Source organism: Natator depressus, chromosome 1 (genome assembly GCF_965152275.1).
Source record: "Natator depressus isolate rNatDep1 chromosome 1, rNatDep2.hap1, whole genome shotgun sequence".
Classification (NCBI taxonomy): domain Eukaryota; kingdom Metazoa; phylum Chordata; order Testudines; family Cheloniidae; genus Natator; species Natator depressus.
The window spans coordinates 246,169,086-246,189,713 of record NC_134234.1 but is presented as its reverse complement, the minus strand read 5'-3'; the positions used below and the strand labels follow the sequence as shown (position 1 = coordinate 246,189,713).

Genomic DNA, 20,628 nt, shown 5'->3' with positions numbered 1-20,628 from the left:
TGCAGGGGTGTGCTGTAGTTCAGTGGTTTTCAAACTACGGGTTGCAACCCAGTACTGAGACGCAGAATGTAAGGCACTGGGTCGCAGTGGGCTCTGGTCAGTACCGCTGACCAGGCCATTAAAAGCCCTGTCAGCGGTGCTGCCCGGCTAAGGCAGGCTAGTCCTTACCTGTTCTGACACCACGCTGCGCTCCGGAAGCGGCCAGCAGCAGGTCCAGCTCCTAGGCGGGGGGACCACGGGGCTCTGCACGCTGCCCCCATACCGAGCACTGGCTCCACACTCCCATTGGCTGGGAGGTGGCGATGCCTGTGGGCAAGAGCTGTGCGGAGCTGCGTGCATACATCCACCTAGGAGCTGGACCTGCTGCTGGCCGCTTCTGGGGTGCAGCACGGTCCACGGTGCCAGGACAGGCAGGAAGCCTGCCTCTGCACCCCTGCTGTGCTGCTGACCAGGACCACCCAAGGTAAGCCCGTGCCCCAATCCCTTGCCCCAGCCCTGAGCCCCCCCCACAACCCAGAGCCCCCTCCTGCACCCCAAATCCTTCATCCCCAACCCAAAACTTGCACCCCCAGCCTAGAGCCCTGACCCCCTCCTGCATCCCAACCCCCTGCCCCAGCTCAGAGCCCCCTCCCACACCCTGAACCCCTCATTCCCACCCCACAGCCCTCACCCCTGCACCCCAACACTCTTCCCCAGCCCTGAGGCTCTCCCACGACCCAAACCCCTCATCCCCAGCTCTGTTGGGCCACGGGAATCAACAGTTTTCTTCAACTGGGTCGCCAGAAAAAAAGTTTTGAAAACCACTGCAGTTATACCAACCTAAGCACTAGTGTAGACAGCACTTTGTTGGGCGGAGAGCTTCTCCCACTGACATAGCTACTGCCTCTTGCAGAGGTGGAGTAACTAAAGGCTCAGTCTACACTACACAGCTTTTAGTGACCTGGCTGTGTCGCTACAGCTGTGCCACTAAAAGTTTCGCAGTGTAGCCGCTGTTTGTCGGCTCTCCTGCTGACAAAAAAACGTCCACCCCCCAATGAGCAGCGTTTGCATTGTCAGCTGGAGAGCACTGTTCACACTGGTGCTTGTTGTCACCAAAACTTTTTTGTCTTTCAAGGTTTTTTAACACCTCTGAAAGACAAATGTTTGTTGTTCAATTGCCAGTGTAGACATAGCCTAAGAATAGGATCAAAAGGTTTTCTTGTTAACGCTTTATTATTTTAATTGGTCCTTCTAGTCACTTTAGAGATGTGACTGAGTGCAAGGGCCAATGTTTACAGGTGACTTTGGCCATGTTAGTCTTAATTCATCTCTGACTCAACCTTGATAATTACTGGCCTGAGGTAAAGAACAAGGTAGCTGTTGGGCCTATTAAAAAGGCTGGTGTATTGGAGATTCCTAGAGAACTTGAGGTCTCCTTGGAAACAATGAAGGTTGTGCTCTCGAAGTCAAGAGGCCCTTTTGTAGGGACGAGAAGAGAAACTTTGGAGTGGGTCACAAGTCAGCTTCAGTCCTTTTCCCTTCAAAATAGGTCAACTGTCTTTTTGCCACAATATCTAATATCTAGCATATTGAAAACCTCAGATGAGGTATCCCACTTCCAGATGCTTCTGGAAGCTGCCAAAGTGCAACACTCACAAGACTTCCACTACGGCCTCTTCCGGTCCTAACTGGAATCTACCTTGTTGTTCTGCAAAATGAAATCCCTTTATAAAAGAATACCTCCAACCTCAAAGGTCACACTTGAATGGATTTAAGTGCAGAGTGAGTAATGACCATTTACATGAATAATTCTAATTGCTACATGAATTAACTCCCATCATAATTGTGCTCGTTTTTAGCATAAATATTCAGCCAATAGAGGTCACCTTATCTTTCCACTACAGATTAGGATCAAACTTGAGGGAAGAGGTGGGGATATTTGCTGGGTTTGGAAGCTGCCTCAGTCCTATCTTCCTACTGGAACCTCTAAAGCACCTAGTGCATAGGACATAATGACTGCAGATGACTAGAAAAGCCATTGGCTCATCTTCTAAACACATGCTGCTACCTCAGGTTGCAGGATTTTTTTTTCTTCTTTGGCTCCTTGAGGAGTGCTTTGGTGAAGAGACAAGAATTTCACTGGGCTATTAAGGCAGCACGTGTGGAACTTTTTTGTTTGTTTCAGAGCTTGACTTTGGGGATGGCAGATGGCTCCTCTGCCAGATCAGGCTGGCTGCCTAATTTGAAAATGTGGGGGGTCAAATGTTACATCCACCCCATACACAAGCAACAGGAAGGAGGTGTAGACCATGTTCCTGGATCCACTAAAAATCTCAAAGTTCTTGCTTGGCTGCTAGGGAATACCTAATCTGGCCCCAGTCCACATTTCATTTGAGCCGGGCTAACTCTGTTTCTCTTTACTTCCCACATATGCAGTCAGGACCCTTGTCTGAAAAGCTACATGGCTCAATATTTCAAGAGTTGATGACAAGTCATGGGGAATGAACATGACATACAGTGTAAGCAAAATAGTATCTAACCTGCGTTCCCTTCTCCTTTTTGCTCTTGGGACTTGCTCTATAAACAGTATCCTGGGGCTTGGGAGTCTGTTGCTTATTCCTCAAATAAGTCCTAGAATTTTTGTTGCGATCTAGTTGCCAAGAATGGATAAAGGTGGGATATATTTGGTATTGGTCCCCAGCTGCTATAAAGAAGCACAGAAGCAGGCACAATTTTTTAGCAGGCAGCAGAACCAATGCTGACTTCTGGTGGGAAGAGCTGGGCTGCCTTACTTAGGAATGAGATCAGACTTGAAAAAAGACATTTGGGAGAGGAATCAACATGGGAATTTGGGAAACTTCAGTAGCTCTGGGCCTTAGTTTTGTCTTAATTTGCCCCAGCTATTTTCTGCAAAGATGGCAACCAAATCAGACTTCAGGTAAGGGATCTTTAAGCAACAAAGATCCCGCCTTCATGAATTTCTTTTGCAATAACAAAAGGGATGAGGAGTCAGTGGAAAAGGTAGCACAGGCAGATGTATCTCTAACAAATACTCTTCAGGTTTTATCACTAGCATCATTGGGTCTTTTTATATTTTTAAAAAACAAACTTGACATTGTGGCAATCCTCAGTGAGGTTTTTTAAAATTCAGACTAGAACTTTGCTTGCTTTTCACCACTGGAAAAACTTATATTAATGGCTACTTCTCCCTTAGTTCTCCACTTCCCTGGCACTAGCATTGTTTGCCCGTTTGTACACCTCTGCTGCTGTTCAACTCTGGAGCTTGTAGGCTGTTCCAGATAGTACCTGTATCTCTGCCTCCTACTCTCCTTCCTCTTGGTGCTCAGTTAAGTCCTCTCCTCTCTTGCCTATAGCCTCCTCTTGATTTCTTGCCTAGTGCTCTTTACATTTTATGAAATCTATTGCAATTTACATGTTATGAAATCTATACAATGTACTTTTTCACAAGTCAAAATTCCCATTTTTTACAGGGGGAAGAAATTAAATCACTTAAGTCTTATCATGAAAACAGAAAAATTGATGAACTTTGAACTGGGGCAAGCATGAGAATTCACAATATTTGTCATGGGACAGAATTTTTCCTCCTTGCTACCAAAAGCAGAGTTTGACAAATTGATATTTATCAAATTGGAGAATATGCAGACTCTTCACATACAAACCCTTTTCCCCACTCAAAAATAGCCTGGTATCTCCCTACAGCTTTGGTTCTGGCAAAGATCATACCACACTGTAAGATGAATGGATTTTTATGTTAGGGGAACATGACTCTCTCTGCTATGTGGGAAGTTGACTTTTTACTAAAATCTCCATATTGAGGACCTTATTTTCATGAATTTTACAGTTCTTTATAGAAACCAAATTAAGACTGTATGATTAATTCTTCTTTAGCGCCAACTGCTTCAGTGGCCATGCATGCACTTAGTGTTTAATGAACTGCAACCAATTAAAGATGGCACTTAGTGATATGGCCACCATACAGAATCTCCAATTAAACAGGAGCATCCTTGTATGCGGTGTTGTAGCAGTGTCAGCCCCAGGATATTGGAGAGGCTAGGTGAGTGAGGCAATAGCTTTCATTGGCTCAGCTTCTGTTGGTGAAAGGCCATTCTGGTTTACACCTGTGTAACTGAAGGCCATTAAAGATAGGAGTCAGGATATGAAGTACTTCTAGGAATTAACCCCCCGCTGCCCCTGGAAATCTGTATTCCCATAAAATGATGCCCGTTTTTGTATCACTCAAAATCTGAACTTGTTTTTTAGCCTGGCCCCAGGAAAGGGATATGAATAGCATGGATTCTCTACAGGTCTAATTGTATTTCAAGCCTCAAAGTCTGTTCTAAACACTGTCGGCTTTGAGGAAACGGTTCCTAAAATCCAGCACTCTTTTAATACCTTCGCTGTGTTAGGACATACCTCTTCAGAACACTTTAGAACACAGTGGCATAGTCCTATGTTGCAAAGTGTAAAACTCAATTTAGTGAAAATATGAATAGCTTGATTGTCAGCTGGTGCCAACGGAGCTATGCCAAGCTACACCAACTGAGAAGCTGTCCATAATAGCCAAGCTGGCAATGTTCACTTGGTTTCAGAATACATTGACACATGCAGAGCTGCTGATATGCAACAGTAGTCCAGTGTAACACTCCCAGAGCACAAGACAATGCTGGGGAGACCGCAAGTTTTAGGCCTTGAGACTGCACCCCTTTCTGATGCTGATTGTTGGTTAATTCCCACTGGCACTGACACATAGCAACTTCTGTATGTTAAATGTAGCTGGGCGAATGGCTGACAACTTCAGTCAACTTGATTAAACTGTATCGATTCAAGGGCCTATTAATGAAGAGTAGCAGAAATATTTGAAAAAATAGTAATACCTCAGAAACCAGAGGGGATTTCCTACTCTTCAGCTAGAACCGCTTGAGGAGTGACCAAATAAATAGGAGAGCTGGTCATGCTGGTGTCACAGCTGTTTACTGTAATGATCAGCCTGAGTGTTAACTGTTCTACTCCTACCTGTGCTACTGTGAGTCATGCATCATCCAAAAGCCGTTAGCTAAGTGGCATGGCTTGACTCTGTCCCAGGTTGCACAAGTGCAACCCAAGGTCAGAACTTGTCCTGCAGAATCATTAATACTGGTGCTGAGGCTTTGAGACTCATGATTTGCAAACCCTTGACAATACATACTTTGGGTTCTTTTTAGTTGCCGTCTAAATTTTTGAGCCTGTAGGGCTCAGTGTCATGTTCTTCTCCCAGCCAGGCTGCCTAGAAACTCTTTCTAAACAAAAACTCAGATTCTTGCAATCACATGACTACAGGAGCTATCATGAACTGAATGTCATGAACTTGTGCATTGGCAACACTGCAGAAGTGAGAAGGAAAACTGAGCTCAGCACTCCAAGCTCAGGTTGACCTAGTTCAGCTGGAAGCCTAAAAACCATTCCTGATAGGTAGTAACAGCAAACGTTAAGGCAGTTGGTAATTTGCAGGCCACCTGCTATCACCTTTTCTAGGAGGCTTCAAAGGTAAAGGGCTTCCCCAAAACTTGGCTTCATACATAATTTGCAGGTTTTAACAGAGGTTTTCATGGATCTAAGTGCTTGTATGGCTCATATCACCAAGAAATGTGACTGCCTTATGAGAATTAATGAATGTCTTCACATCATCCCCACTTTACATAGATTGGGGATGTGAGGAGAACTGAGCCCTAGAAGGGCTACACGACTTGTACACAGAGGAGCTTGGAATTGAACTGACATCTCCTGAGTTCCAGTCAGTTCTTTGACCACAGGACTATCCTTGCATATACTAGAAACCCCTTAATATTTGCTTGAGTCTCAAAGGCTGCAACCCTGTGAACAAAACTTCTGAGTACAGTTTGAGAAACTCTTACTAAATCAAAGCCAATGGATTTCTCTGCTAACAACCTTTAAATGTGCCTAAGAAAAGTAAGAGCTCAAAAGTGGCTTGGTTGCTTCATAGGCAGGGCCTAAGGCATGTTTATGAAACAACCCAGCCTTGCAGAAAAGCAAAGCTATCAGGACAGCAGCCCATTGGCTCATAGAGGATATATTCACAATGCTTCGAAGAGTGTGTTCTATGGAAAGTTGCAGTGACTACAAATTGCAGATTCTGCAATCTTTTATTTGCTCTGGTAAAATAACTGGGGCAGATTATGCCAGCTACAATAGTACAATAGTCCTTAGCACAGCTTTGGCTAAATCCTAGAACAACAACCTAACAGGAATTTTAGAAATGCTAAATCTAATCATGCATGCTAAGTTGCTATTGCAAGGGCGGCGGGGGGGGGGAATCAAACCTCGCACTTCAGAATATAAATTGATGACCTGTTGCATTAGAGAAGAAATTCACCCCCTTTCCTCCTAGTCATCTCATGGCACAAGAGGTAAGATGCATTATGGATTTTCCCCTATTTTCTTCAGAAGCATCTGGTACCAACCTCTGCCAGAAGCAGGATACCAGACTAGATGGAATAGCACTCTGGTCCAGTGTGTAGCAATTCCCCAGATGGCTTCCCCATCAGAGTGAATAGTGTATGGTACATGGGTTGCCAGCAGTCCTTTTCAGCCATCATTTCTGAGCTCTGTCAGCTTTTTGCAGGGATAATTTCTCCGGATTTTGCTTCCTTGTTGATGTTTCCCGGGGAATAGCTGCCAGATTTTTCTGTATAGAAGCTGGTTATGTTCTGGTGATTGGTATTTTCCAAGAAAGATGCACAGTCCAGTTTCTCATCTGCAAGAGTAAGCAATTCTAAGAATGTTCCCTTGTGCTGTTTGCATCCTTAGTCCACAAAGTGGATCTGGCTTTTCCTGTAACATCTCAATTACTTAAACCAGGTGCTTTTCTACAGTAAGGTCCCAATTTTGGACACTTATTCTCTTGCTGCTTTATTCAGAAAATAGGTAAAGGGAAGTAGGCTCTGGAATTTAAGGAGGCTTCCAGAAACTTTAATATGAAAATCTGTTTGCAGCTTCTGGGCATTTGCAGGGTACATCCCAACACTCAAAGTGTCCATATCTTCTTCCTGTATCTAGTGGACTAAGATTCCTAAACAGCAACTTGAAATCTGAAATTATGATTGGAACTGGTAGATTTAATCCACAGCTTGCCTCTTCAGCATGCTGTAGTTAAAATCCAGTGCTTCTGGAAGAAGGCTCAATTCTTCCCAGCACCCCATGGCAATCCTTCCTCTAGTTTGAGGTGGGCTGGATACCACTGGCCAGATCGATTTGATCAAGACCATTGCACACTGTTCCTTCCCTTCAAGTGTTGCCTTTGCAGCTCCCAGTCTCTGCCAGTCTGGGAACAGACAGCAACTAGGCTCACACACCTACATAATTTTATTGACGTAAGAGACATGGCAGGATGTACTAATTCTTATTGGTTTTCTGCCATTAGTCCATATTTATTAACCTAGTAATCACAAAGTAATATAACCCTGTAAAGGCATAGCACAAAAGCACTGCCTTTAATATCTTAACTTTTTGCCCTGTGCGTACGCTCCAGCAAAAAAGCAATCAGGCCAGTCAGCAAAAATTATTTCACTAGCTTAGGGGTTAGAGTAATAGAACCTTCCCCACTGCCCTCCATCAGCTGGAAAGCTGAAGAGGTAGATTGCAGAATTACCTCCCCATCACCAGCTAGGAAGCTCTTCAGTGGGAGGAAACAGAACAGGATGAGAATTCTCTCCATTCCTGCAGCCATAGGGGGCTGCCGTGGCACCATAGATTGTAGACCACCAGTAGCTGGAGGCTGTTATGAAAGATGGAGACATTTGGTGTCAAGGGACAGGGCTCTGCTAAGAATCCAGAACTTTCCGTGAGCCAGGGGCGGCTCTACCAATTTTGCTGCCCCAAGCAGTCGCCGCCGGATTGCCACCGCCACAACAGCAACGGAGCTGCCGCCAAATTGCCGCCGTGCTCGGAAAAGCAGCGGAGCTGCCGCCCAAAAGCTGCTGTGGCAGGAAGAGTGGCCAAGCTGCCACCGAATTGCCGCTGCAGGACACAGACTGCAGCCCCATTCTGCATGCCACCCCAAACATCTGCTTGGAAAGCTGGTGCCTGGAGCCAGCCGTGCCCTGAGCACTGCCCCTGAGTAGTACCCTCCCTCAGATCTCCATCTTCAGTTTGTCTCTAGTTAGTAGGATTAGCCCTCTGGATACTGAGTGGCTAAAATGTCCAAGATGGCGCTGAGAAGGGGACAGAGATGGGATACATTAGAAGTACTCTGTGAGGACTTCCGTGAGAGAACACAATAGAGAGAAGGAAGGGATGCTAATGTGACAGGGAAAAGAGACTGTCTTACAGAAAAGAAAGCGGAATAAAAGCAGGAAGCAAAAGTGGTAACAAGTGAGAACTGTAGTAAGAAGGGCTATTTGAATATGTTGGATGAGCACCAGTGCTGTTTGCCTTTTATGCACTCAATATTATTCAAAGAGCTTCTCAAATGTTCAGTAAATACTTAAGCTAGAAAAATGCCAGTGAATTTCATATGTGCAACAAATATATCCTTCTGTTGGGTTCTTAAGTTTGCTTACTACTAGGCTTTAAGACTGAACATTCTCTGGGCCAGGGAAGAGCTGTTTTAGACAAGTCACTGGGACTGGAGGATACACATCCAAGAGTTCTGAAGTGGCTGAGGTGCTAATAATGTGCAAACTCATTAAAATCTGTCCTGTTGGAGGAATGGAAAGCAGCAAATATTGTACAGCTGTAAGTTCTTGGGTGAACCAGGTAATTAGGTGAGAAAATCCCTCAACAAACCCAGTAATCAGGGGGTAAGAGGTGGAGTATTGATCAACTGACTAAACCCAGAGTGGACGTAGCAAGTTATTTTAAAGATCTGGAAACACAGGAAGCCTCACACCAGACCAAATGAATGTTCTAGCCAGCCTGGTGTCCTAGCTAGAACAGCTGCCAGAGCTAGATGCTTCAGATGAAGGTGCAAGAAGTCCTAACATGGAGAGTTTCCTAGAGTGACAAGGTGGATGAAGTAGTTTTTTATTGGACCAATTCCTGTTGGAGAGAGAGACAAGCATTTGAGCCCCACACACAGCTCTTCTCCAGGCTTGGGAAAGGTACTCCCAGTGTCACAGCTAAATACAAGGCAGCATACTATAGGCCATTTTATCCCATTTTCCACATCAGTAGTAAGCCCCATATTTAATGTAGTACAAGTCTTTATGACATGGCAAAAAGCAAATAACTTGCTACGTCCACTCTGGGTTTAGTCACATGTTGTGATAGGCACGTGCAGGACTGCTAGATCTTGAAATGTGCATTGTCAGGGTCTAAGACAGGAGCTGGGCTGGAACAAGTTGGGAGCAGGAGCTATCCAGTGATGGGCAAATGCTTTGAACAGTCACTGAACTGCTGCTGTTGCAGCTTAAGAGCTGGTCCACTGACTTCCCACTAATCAGGCAGCATTCTACAGGCCAGCTGTGCTTGTTAGGTTGCCCATAGACTGGCTCTGCTGCCAAACCTGCTTCCAGACAGGTTGTCTTAGCCCCAGAGAAGTGAATTAGTAACCCCGCTATGTTTTTTATTCTAGTACAACTGTGGAGGCGTATAGCTTATCCATGTGACTAATCCTTTTTTGGATCCTGCAATATTAAGCTTTTTGGCTTTGGTACATTGTGGCCAGGAGTTCCCCAGGACACTTGTGTTAAGTAGTATTTATAATTTTTAATTATGTTGCCTTTCAGTATTGTTTGGTGATGCCTATCCCTGTTTGAGAGATTATGCTGACTTTTTATAAGCATAACTGATGAAGTCTGCTCTATACTAGTGGTGGGCAAAGTATCACAAGGAAAGTTACCCTCACAAAGCATGGTTTTGTCAAACTTCAGATTTTCCCCACACAGGAAAGTGTCAGGTGAAGGTTTTTTTCTAGAAGAACTGAAGAAAAATCCACTTTTTGCTTGAAACAAAACAACCTGGATCAGAAAATAGTTGAGATTTTCCCCTGACGAAAAAAGTTTTCAAACAGCTCCACTCAATACCATGTCTTGTTTTAGACACATCTACCATGTCTCGTCTCTAAAGAAAGCATTTCTAAATCTTTTCAATATCTCCCCTCATGGAAGTAATATTCCAAGAAGAACAGCAATAGCCTAAATCAACATAAATTATGTCACTCAGGAGTGTAAATTAGCCACCCCCCCTTCCCCCATGAGCAGCACCATTTATGTCGACTTAAGCGCAGATGTTGGCAGGAGAACTTCTCCCACCAACATAGCTATTGCCTCTCACGGGGGGCTGGAGTAATTAAGCCAATGGGAAAGTGCTCTCCTGTCAGTTTAGAGAGGCCGCACAAAGCTTACAGCTGTGCTGCTGTAAGATTGCTAGTGTGGTCATAGCCTTAGTCTCTGAACTACTACGTTGTGGAGAGACAGCAATCAGAATTCAGGTTTCCAGCTGAGGGCAAACCATAGCTGACAGTGGCAGATAATGGAAGCTGTATAATCTCATTCTTTGCCTCCTGAAACAGAGGTTTACTTTTTGACCCCTACTGTACAAAGGTTAGACAACTCAAAGAAAGTATCTCCTTCCCTAGCAGAAGCTAATTTAGAACTCATAATGAGTAGCTCAAGCTGTGCCTACCTGTGTAGGTAACAGATGAATTGCCAAGTCATCATGCTACCCATTAACCTAGTTTAGTTTTGGCCTTTCTATCCTTTATAAAATAAGCCTCTTGCAGTTGGCCTTACCCCAGACTGAATTTGAAAAAGCCCTCCTGACCTCGACTTGGAAGTCCTCTGAAGACTGAGATCAGTCCTTGAAAGAAAACTCCAGTACATTTGTATCAAGATTTACAGATCTATCATTCAAGCTCACCAACGTCAACATGGGATGGCCGGGAAAGGTACATGAAGCTCGCATCTTCAGGAACTCTGGTCTGTTTCAAAAGCTGCAGGAAGGGACTTTATTCCCAGACCAGAAAATAACCGTTGGGGATGTTGAAATGCCTATAGTTATCCTTGGGGACCCAGCCTACCCCTTAATGCCATGGCTCATGAAGCCATACACAGGCAGCCTGGACAGTAGTCAGGAGCTGTTCAGCTACAGGCTGAGCAAATGCAGAATGGTGGTAGAATGTGCATTTGGAAGTTTAAAAGCGCGCTGGTGCAGTTTACTGACTCGGTGAGACCTCAGCGAAACCAATATTCCCACTGTTATTACCACTTGCTGTGCGCTCCACAATATCTGTGAGAGTAAGGGGGAGACGTTTATGGTGGGGTGGGAGGTTCAGGCAAATCGCCTGGCCGCTGGTTACGCACAGCCTGACACCAGGGCGGTTAGAAGAGCACAGAAGGGCGCGGTGCGCATCAGAGAAGCTTTGAAGACCAGTTTCATGACTGGCCAGGCTACGGTGTGACAGTTCTGTTTGTTTCTCCTTGATGAAACCCCCTGCCCCTTGGTTCACTCTACTTCCCTGTAAGATAACCACCCTCCCCTCCTCCCTTCGATCACCGCTTGCAGAGGCAATAAAGTCCTTGTTGCTTCACATTCATGCATTCTTTATTAATTCATCACACAAATAGGGGGATAACTGCCAACGTAGCCTGGAGGGGTGATGGAGGAGAGAAGGACAAGGACACACAGCACTTTAAAAGTTTAAAATTTTAAAACTTATTGAATGCCAGCCTTTTGTTGCTTGGGCAATCCTCTGGGGTGGAGTGGCTGGGTGGCCAAAGGCCACCCCACTGCGTTCTTGGGCATCTGGGTGAGGAGGCTATGGAACTTGGGGAGGAGGGCGGTTGGTTACACAGGGGCTGCAGCGGCGGTCTGTGCTCCTGCTGCATTTCCTGCAGCTCACCCATACACTGGAGCGCATTAGTTTGATCCTCCAGCAGCCTCAGCATTGAATCCTACCTCCTCTCATCATGCTGCCGCCACCTTTCAGCTTCAGCCCTCTCTTCAGCCCCCCACTTACTCTCTTCAGCCCACCACCTCTCCTCCCGGACATTTTGTGCTTTCCTGCACTCTGACATTGTCTGCCTCCATGCATTTGTCTGTGCTCTGTCAGTGTGGGAGGACAGCATGAGCTCAGAGAACATTTCATCACGAGTGCATTTTTTTCGCCTTCTAATCTTCACTAGCCTCTGGGAAGGAGAAGATCCTGTGATCCTTGAAACACATGCAGCTGGTGGAGAAAAAAAAAGGGACAGTGGTATTTAAAAAGATACATTTTATAGAACAATGGGTACACTCTTTCACGGTAAACCTTGCTGTTAACATTACATACACAGCACATGTGCTTTCATTCCAAGGTCTCATTTTGCCTCCCCCCACCACGTGGCTAGCCCCTCACCCCTCCCCGTGGCTAACAGCGGGGAACATTTCTGTTCACCCACAGGCAAACAGCCCAGCAGGAACGGGCACCTCTGAATGTCCCCTTAAGAAAAGCACCCTATTTCAACCAGGTGACGATGAATGATATCACTCTCCTGAGGATAACACAGAGAGATAAAGAATGGATGTTGTTTGAATGCCAGCAAACATACACTGCAATGCTTTGTTCTACAACGATTCCCGAGTACGTGCTATTGGCCTGGTGTGGTAAAGTGTCCTACCATGGTGGATGGAATAAGGCTACCCTCCCCAGAAACCCCTTTTGCAAAGGCTTTGGGAGTACATCCAGGAGAGCCACAAATACCAGGGCAAATTAATCATTAAACATGCTTGCTTTTAAACCATGTATAGTATTTTAAAAGGTACACTCACCAGAGGTCCCTTCTCTGCCTGGCGGGTCCGGGAGGCAGCCTTGGGTGGGTTCGGGGGGTACTGGCTCCAGGTCCAGGGTGAGAAACAGTTCCTGGCTATCGGGAAAACCGGTTTCTCTGCTTGCTTGCTGTGAGCTATCTACAACTTCATCATCATCACCTTCCTCGTCCCCAAAACCTGCTTCTGTGTTGCCTCCATCTCCATTGAAGGAGTCAAACAACATGGCTGGGGTAGTGGTGGCTGAACCCCCTAAAATGGCATGCAGCTCATCATAGAAGCGGCATGTTTGGGGCTCTGACCCGGAGCAGCCATTTACCTCTCTGGTTTCTGGCAGGCTTGCCTCAGTCCTTAAGTTTCACGCGGCACTGCTTCGGGTCCCTGTTATGGCCTCTGTCCTTCATGCCCTGGGAGATTTTGACAAATGTTTTGGCATTTCGAAAACTGGAACGGAGTTCTGATAGCACGGATTCCTCTCCCCATACAGCGATCAGATCCCGTACCTCCTGTTCGGTCCATGCTGGAGCTCTTTTGCGATTCTGGGACTCCATCATGGTCACCTCTGCTGAGGAGCTCTGCATGGTCACCTCTGCTGAGGAGCTCTGGCCAGCGTGGCAAGCTGCAGGTGACCATGCAAACAGGAAATTGAAATTCAAAAGTTTGCAGGCCTTTTCCTGTCTACCTGGCCAGTGCATCTGAGTTGAGAGTGCTGTCCAGAGCGGTCACAATGGAGCACTCTGGGATAGCTCCCAGAGGCCAGTACCGTCTAATTGCATCCACAGTACCCCAAATTCAAACCGGCAAGGCCAATTTAAGCGCTAATCCCCTTGTCGGGGGTGGAGTAAGGAAATCGATTTTAAGAGCCCTTTAAGTCGAAAAAAAGGGCTTCATCGTGTGGACAGGTGCAGGGTTAAATCGATTTGACGCTGCTAAATTCGACCTAAAGTCCTAGTGTAGACCATGGCTAAGGCTGCGAACTTACCAAAGCAAACTGCTCTTTGCTGTGATTTCGGGAAACTTCCTCACTTCCCTTGTCCCTTTTTTAGCCTCTAATTCCACAGTGATTGACACTGTTTCCTGGCCTCACCTGTCCCCTGGATACTGGGTCTCCAGGCCTGCTGATCAAAATGGAGATGGTCACCCAAGCAAAGATGCATCACTGACTCCATCCAAAAATTCCATAGCTGTTCCCAGTGCTTCCTGAAACCTACAGTGCCAGGATGGATTCAATCTGAAGTAGTACTAATGCTTTCACATAGGAATACATTGAATTTCCTGAAACTTAATCATCGCTCCAATTCACTAGCGCACCAGGAGCGGCATACTGAAGTTGGCCCCTGAATGCATCAAAGTGCTGAAACTTGCCCCAGGCACTGGCGCCAACCTGGTGTGTACTTGATGGTGGCCTTCAGCTCTATCAGGCCAAACAGTGCAAAGATGCCTGTTATTTTAGCAATATTTGTCTAACAGTGATGGGGAGCATGATAAAACAAACTCTAAAAGAGACATGGAAAGTTAAAAAACACTTCCCCGGAAAACATACCAAGATGATAGGACTGAGAGGCTTGAGCTACAAATGGAAACTAACTCTTAAGTAGATAAGATGCCTTCAAAGGATGAGAATTACAGGTATGTGGCCTTCACCTTATGGTTTCCTTAAATCCTGTCCCTGCAGGTTTAGGTACCACACAAAATACAGTATGTGTTTGAGTTTGTCATTGCTCCATGTTTGATGCACCCAAAACTTTTTAGCTATCATGAACAGATTAAAAATGTGGCAGGACAGTGACTCGGTCTCTTCAGCTTTGGTGTCTTAGCTGATAGGATCTTCGTTACTCTGGCATGGCCTATGCTGCCAACTTGGAAAGGGCCTTGGCAGGGCCTGAAAGTCCCTTCAGAAATGTCACTTGCTGAAAGAAGGAAAGCATTTGAACAAGTGTTTTTCTCCTCGGTGTACCTATTAAATGAATGAAATAGCACTCCGTTTTCCCCAACACGGGATGGGTGGCTGGCCAAACACACAAATTTGGCCTCTTAAGTTTCCCTCAGACTTTTTTTTTAAATTTGAGTCCGCATTTTAAGAAAGCTTATAGTTTTAATACACCTTCTGAATCACAAAGTTACCTTTTTCTTGTACCTTCCTAGATATACATGTGAGCCCTGGCATGTTGAGAGCTCTGGATAAGGATATAAATATTACATTGTACAGACATAGCATCAGTACCTTCCAAAAGGTGAAGTTAAACTATGTCACTACAAGGACCTGTGAGTAGGGTTCCTCAGCAGTGTCCTCTATTTGGGAACTTGAAATATTGTATCCATACCTGCTGTGAGTCCTTTGAGCCACCCTCCAATAAGCAAAGACACTGGCAAGAGCGAGCCATAGCATCAAGCTACTTGCAGTGACCATCTTAGATGTGGTGATTGTGGTTCTACTTCTGCTTTCCACACTGTACTCTCCCCCTAAGTGAACTTCTTGTTTGGTTTGGCTGATGTGCATCTTGAACTCGAAGCTGGTACATGGCAAAGAGCTGAGCTGCTCTGAAACAAACCCAAATTTATTGTTTTTTTTAGGGTGAGTCAGCATGGCTGCTGAAAGGCAACATGAGACCCAAAGTACAGCAAAGGCTTAGCACGTTCTTCATTTGGACATATCAATCCCATACAGTCTCTCCCTCAGTTTTAATTTCTAGACTGCAGCAGTCAGGACCTTCTTATTAAAAAAAATTAAAAAAAAAAATCAAATGTTCTTAGGCAGACTATGAAGCCACTGCCTACCTGCAATATGCTAATCCAACAGGGCCCAATCCTACTCTCACCCCCATGTAAAATGTAGCAACTCCAATGGTGCTGAGCTGGTGAAAGTGAGGAGGATCAAGGCAGTGTCCGAATTCCTCTTCCCCCTGCCTCAATAAATTGCTAATAAGGTTATTAGCCGCGCAGGCAATTTCTGATCTGTTTCAACAGAGCTGTGCTTCAACCAAAAACTTTCCCATGAGGTCTTGTCAAATGACTTCTTATGGGAAAGTGTTGATTTGACAGGAAACTTCACAATGAGGTCATCTTGATCTAAAATGTTTTAGTTTTGCTTTTTGAAAATACTCACTTTCTTTTTCTCCTTTTTTGCCATGGAGTGCATTAAAATAAACCATGTCCCAAGGCTTTTCCACTTTTTACTCCTCTTCTATTTTCTGCTCTAACTCTTCAAAACGTGTCCAAATTTGGAAAAGTAGTAGCAAAAGGAAAAACTAAATTCTGTCTGTCGCTTTTCAACCCTTGAAAAGTTACGGTGGGAGAGGGGTGCACATGGAGAACTTTTTAGCATAATTCTATTACGTTCAGTGGTAGAAAGGGAAAAGGGGGACTTAAAGTCTCCATAAATGTAAATTAATTTCTATTAGGACAGCACAGCAGTTCAGTCCTCACTCTTTCCCAGGAGCCTAGTATGTGAACAGAGTTGTGTGCGTTGTAGACTAGGAGGTGAAATGTTGACTCGTGCTTCCCACTCATTCAGAATTAGCACCGTCCCATTGCTGCTCAGATGGGCACGAACAAAGTCGTAACCATGTCGCCCTTTCTCTTGTCTCCATTAGACTCCCAAAGGTACCTGTGAAGAATCAGTGAAGATTGCCATTGATGCTGGTTACCGCCATATTGATGGGGCCTTTGTGTACTACAACGAGCATGAAGTGGGACAGGCCATCTGGGAGAAGATTGCAGAAGGAAAAGTAAAACGAGAAGAAATCTTCTATTGTGGCAAAGTGAGAAGTTACATCAGGCTACTTACTCTTAGTCCTGTGATTTATGTTTGTGGGTGTTCGGGTGGGCTGGACGTGTAGTACATTTCCTTAATTTCAAGTTAAATCATCCAAACTTTTCAGTACTTTTTCAAACCCAACCTCCTGAGGTTTTGCCCATCGTTAGCCTCTTGGAACTTATACCGTGACTCTTTCTTTGCATTGCACATGCACATTTTCCACTGCAGGCCTTTTCGAACACCACTGCTTGAATGAATTGTTTTAAAGAGACTTAATGAATTTACAGGGAAGGGAGGGAGTGGGAAAGGACATGAGAGGAAAATCTGGCAACTACATGAGGGGCTTCCAAAAAGAAAAACGCTCCCTATAATTTTAGGTTAAACTTTGACAGTCGTCTCATACAGCTGGATTTCCAAGAAACCCTTCATATAAAAGCCAGCTTTTGTTGTGGGATTTATATCTGAAATTCAGTGATCAATGCAGAAAACTGTCTTGTGGTGATGTAGTCTTGCGCTTGATTTCAAGCGGGGAAAGGCTCCTGAGAATGAGTCATGAGCTAGTCAAAGTTTAAAATCTTAAATCTGACACTTTTTAAAGATCTTCCAAAGAAGTAAAATGGAGAACTTTTCTTCAAAGTATTGGTAAAGGGATTCAACTTTAACTTTAGGTCATTGGTACAAAAGTGGTACCAGTTCAGTTATGCGTGCAATAAGCTAGCAGGCTCGGGTCAGTTTTTTACAGGCTTCATGTTATAAAATCCTCCACCACACTTAACACAGTGCTCCCCACATTTTTCTTTCTCTGTACAGTAAATATTAAATGTGCACCACAAAACACTGGTTAAATAAATATTTCAGATACATAAAGAGTATGCATTCAGTATTTTGTACTGAACAATTGTAGCTGTTTACTTTCATAGCACCTTCCATTCTAGGAGCTAAGTATTCCGCAAACTAGGATTCTGAGCCACAGCTTCAGATGGTTTTAGAGCTTAAGTGAGTTCTCAGAGGTTAGAGAGCAAGTCAGTGGCAAAGCTGTGAACAGACTTCCAGTCCTGTGCTTCAACTAGTCTATGCTAGCTGCTTTCTGTCACAGATACAGCTGGGTGGGAAACTGTTTTCCTGTAACAAGTCGGGGGAAGAAGATTTCAAGTTCTTCCCCAAACTGGGGCAAAGTCAGTCACAAGTTTTTCACTAATCAAAAATCTAAACTCTGGATCAGATTGGTCAAAGCAGTTTGTATTGAGCACACTCAAAATTTTTCAAGTGATTTCAAACTTCTCGTTTCAAAAATGTCAGAACAGGACCTGACAATTTTGAAATGACTCAATTTTTTAAAATGGGAATTCAGCAAAACTGACCCTTTTTTGCAGGAAGTTTTTGGTTTCAACAAATTGGCATTTCTTGCTGGAAAAACACTTTGCTTCTAGATTTGGGTAGGAAATTTTCAAAGTCTTCTAACACCATCACCTGATCTAACCCCTAGACAGCCTATTAAACGCACTTTGTCAAACCATTGGCAAAACGTCTTGTATTTGTCCTTGAGTCAAAGTTCAGTTGGACAGAGTTTCTCTTTAGGGAGAGTGGAACATGTGGTTCCCAGAAATGAGGTTGTGATCCTGATCCTATTTAGACTGTAGCTTTTGTTGAGCGAGAGAGAGAGAGAGAGGCATTCTGGTTCCAACCTTGGCTGCAATAACATGCAATATGTGGGAATTCCTCAGCTGCAGCTATCTTTCTGTTCTCTTCTCTGGTCACTACTTAACAAAATATACATTTAACCCCAAAGGTTCAGATTAAATCTTTATTTCATCTGTGATTTCCCCTCCCCCCGCCATCACCCCCGAACTCAGATCCTCTTTTTTCCTAAAGCACAAACTGAGCTAACGGCAAATTTGTAGCCTATAATGGCTGACCAACCCTAATTCTTTGCATTATTAGAGATGCAGTGGTAAGTTCACTAGTCCACTTATTACTACCACATGAGAAAGAGCTATGCTTGTTTCTGATCTGACCCAAACCAGCAAGTACTAGAAATTTCACAGGAGAACCTGGCTTTATTGTGCAATTTCTCAACTGCAGGAGTTCAGGTAAGTCTTTAAATGTTTTGATGATGCTAATCTCACACCAGCCCATCAGCAGTGGTTAACAAGACTAGGCTCAGTTGTACTGGAATAATGACTTGACAAAGTCATACGCTATCTGCCAGCTGAAATCCGCATTTGTGCTTGGCTCCTGCTGTTAACATGTTGATCACAGGCAAAGCATCCAAAGATTTCAGAGGCTTTCCATCAATTGCCAACAGTCTTTGGCTTATGTACTAAGGCTTTCATGGTTGTCTTTCACCCCAGATATTTTTCTTTTATTAAGCCTAAAAGTAACATTTCCAGGGAATGTGGTGTTCTAGAATGCCACAGCTGCTTTGCAGCTTTCTGATCGTTGATCCACAGATGTAGATAATCACTTTTACAAATTGTGAAAACCAGTTAGGAAACTCACCTAATATTTTTTGGCACCAGTGAAGCTAAGGTAACAGGGTTCACAACCATTGCTACAGCACCTTTCTTTGAAGCCTCTGCAGCTTTTTAAAACTGCTGTATTCATGGCACTTACTCACTGATAGGTCTTTATTCAGGGCTCTCTAAGGCATGTGGGTCTGTTGCAAGATAAAACACATCACCATTACCCCATGGGTAACTGTGTGTCTGCTGAAAATGACTTTGTCCTGAGCTCACCCCCATAGCAACTGCAGGTTTTCCATTAAACATCCTGCAACCTAAAAATGGCCAGCTGCATATTAAAAAGAAAGTTCCAAAATCGAGGCTCTCTACCAAAAAAATGCCCTGCTGCCTATATTCAAAAATTCCCCATCTCGTTTAGGATTGAGAAACACCTTGAATTTCCTCCAAAAGCAGATTTAAGGCTTTGTGCTGCACAAAGCCTAGATACTCTGCTCAACTCAAGCTGCCCCTATTAACACAGGTGGTTACACTGGCAGGTGGTAGTTAAATTTTGGTGTAGTCTTCACGAATAGCCCTAAATAGAGCAAATTTCAGTTAACCCAGATGGGAGAAGACAGACCTGGAACACTGCTTCAGCAAGGTCTGCCTTCAGGCTAACCAGATGATGGGTATCTTGGGTCACCACTGACACATGGGAATCCAAGAACAGTAATGGTTTTAAAATCATTGACATCTGGGAATAATCCCTCAATGGAGGAAGCAAGCATAATTAGGGACTATATAAATCATGTGGGTGGTTTTAGAAAATTCATGACCATGTAAACAACAAAGTATTGAATTTCACAATTTGCACAGAATGAACTTAACCAGCAAACTTTAGTCAATTTCATTTGTGCCTGTGACTTAAAAAAGAAAAAAAAAAGACCCATCCATTCTGTTTCCCGGCTAGGTCTTTTTCATACACGCGTGCACAGCAGTCAATTCCTCCGCATGTGCACTGCACAGTAAGGTAAGGTAATATTTAAAAGATCCTAGTATGGGGGCATTTTCATGATTTCTGTGCCCCCTATGAAATTGTTATTTACACAATGCCCTAGTTCAGTTTTCACTCTAACCACATCTGCTTCGTGCCTATGGAGCATCAATGCAGCATTTATCTTTCAGTGAGGTTCTGAGCTTAAACAAAAACTTCCCTAGATCATGCAGAGACTCAGTGGCTCTGGCCACATCAGAAAACCAAAGATTCCGCTCAAACCTACCTAGTCCTTTCTTCATAATATCATTTGATCACATGACAAAGCCTCAACACGATAAAACTGACCACAGACATTGGAAAACTTAAGAAAAATCAGTATATACTAGGGCTGTCAAGCGATTAAAAAATTAATTGCATGATTAATCGCACTATTAAACAATAACAGAATACCATTTATTTAAATTTTTTGGATGTTTTCTACATTTTCAAATATATTGATTTCAATTACAACACAGAATACAAAGTGTACAGTGCTCACTTTTTGTTTTTTTACTTGTAATCAAAAATAAATATAAAGAAATAGTATTTTTCAATTCACCTAATACAAGTACTGTAGTGCAATCTTTGTCATGAAAGTTGAACTTACAAATGTAGAATTACGTACAAAAAAACCTGTGTTCAAAAATAAAACA

General features: G+C 44.0%; 1 protein-coding gene across 1 annotated transcript in view; it reads left to right on the top strand.

Annotated features, from left to right (window-relative positions):
* The window catches only part of AKR1D1 (aldo-keto reductase family 1 member D1), a 95,982-nt gene that overhangs the window by 48,674 nt on the left and 26,680 nt on the right, over nucleotides 1-20,628 (top strand). Inside the window, exon 3 of the mRNA XM_074949676.1 lies at nucleotides 16,335-16,502. Coding sequence (XP_074805777.1) covers nucleotides 16,335-16,502 — 168 coding nt within the window. The remainder of the gene's footprint in view (nucleotides 1-16,334; nucleotides 16,503-20,628) is intronic.